At 54.3% G+C, this 1,152-nt stretch overlaps 1 protein-coding gene across 1 annotated transcript; it reads left to right on the top strand.

The window, feature by feature from the left end:
* Positions 1–120: 120 nt before the first annotated feature.
* Positions 121–1,152, top strand: HO133_002007 (uncharacterized protein; the record flags this gene model as incomplete). Its single annotated transcript, XM_037292935.1, has 2 exons — positions 121–158; positions 225–1,152. 2 exons carry the CDS (start codon positions 121–123, stop codon positions 1,150–1,152), a joined length of 966 nt encoding a protein of 321 aa, XP_037150588.1.

Raw genomic sequence — 1,152 nt, 5'->3', positions numbered from 1 at the left:
TCCATCTCCACTGGGTAGTGAGAACGAATACTCACCACGAAATCCTTCGCAAAGAGCACTCTGTCGTAGCACCGAGACGTCTGGTATCCCGAGTAGCAATCGCACAACTACGCACCCATCATGCTTGAGAAGGAGCAAATGCCCGAGGACCATTGTTGGTAATGCTGCACCCTTCGTCAACATTCTACGTGAACGAAGCTGAATGCTGACCCAACGGGATCTAGTCCCTGGGTCCGTCCGAAAGAGGAGATCTCTCCGGGAAAGGCAATTGTCTCAGAGCACAAAGCTGGCAGCAAAACAACCTTCGTGTCGAAGCACCCCGACTTCAAGAAAGTCGAGGCAACACGCCCGGATTTCAATCACAACGCACCAATCGACGTAACCAAGTCACCGGATCCGAGTTGGAGGTATGGCCAAGGTGTCAACGATGGCGGCGCCAGTTTGCAGAAGAAGCATGTCGAGATCGACCCTTTCGCGGAAGGCAGGCCAATGATGTCTAATTACAAACTCCTCGTATCTGGCATCGTTCCACGTCCGATCGGCTTCATAAGCACTCTATCGGCAGATGGGAAGACCGCCAATCTCGCTCCCTTCAGCTACTTCCAAGTCGTCGACCATGATCCTCCGATGTTCATCGTCGGCTTCTCGTCCCGGCCCGGGCCTTCGAAAGACACGTATCGTAACCTCAAGGAGACGGGCGAGTGCGTTATCAATATCGTCTCTGAGAATATGTTGCCAGCGGTCAACGCTACGTCCATCGACGCCCCGTACGGAGTATCCGAGTGGGCGGTGGCAGGCTTGCATCAAGCGCCCAGCGCTACAGTGGCGCCGTCGAGAGTGCAGGAGTCCGTCTTCTCGATCGAGGCGAAGTTGACGGATATGAAGGAATTTGAAAATCACGCTAAACCGGGTATGAGTATTGCGGCCTTGGGTATTGTTGAAGCGACGAGGTTCTGGGTCCGTGAAGACGCGATTGATGAGGATAGGAGTCATGTTGACCTGAAGGTCCTGAGGCCGGTTGCTCAGTTGGGTGGGATCTCGTATGCGAGGATCACGGAGACTTTTGAGTTGCCGAGAAGCAATTGGGATGCTGCGGTCAAAGAGGAGAGTTGGCTGGGGGAGTTGCCCGGAGCAAAGGATGCAAGTGCGTAA

Source organism: Letharia lupina (genome assembly GCF_014066315.1).
Source record: "Letharia lupina isolate WasteWater1 chromosome Unknown contig_14, whole genome shotgun sequence".
NCBI lineage: Eukaryota > Fungi > Ascomycota > Lecanoromycetes > Lecanorales > Parmeliaceae > Letharia > Letharia lupina.
The sequence above is the reverse complement of the archived record's forward strand: the minus strand, read 5'-3'. Positions and strand labels throughout refer to the sequence as shown.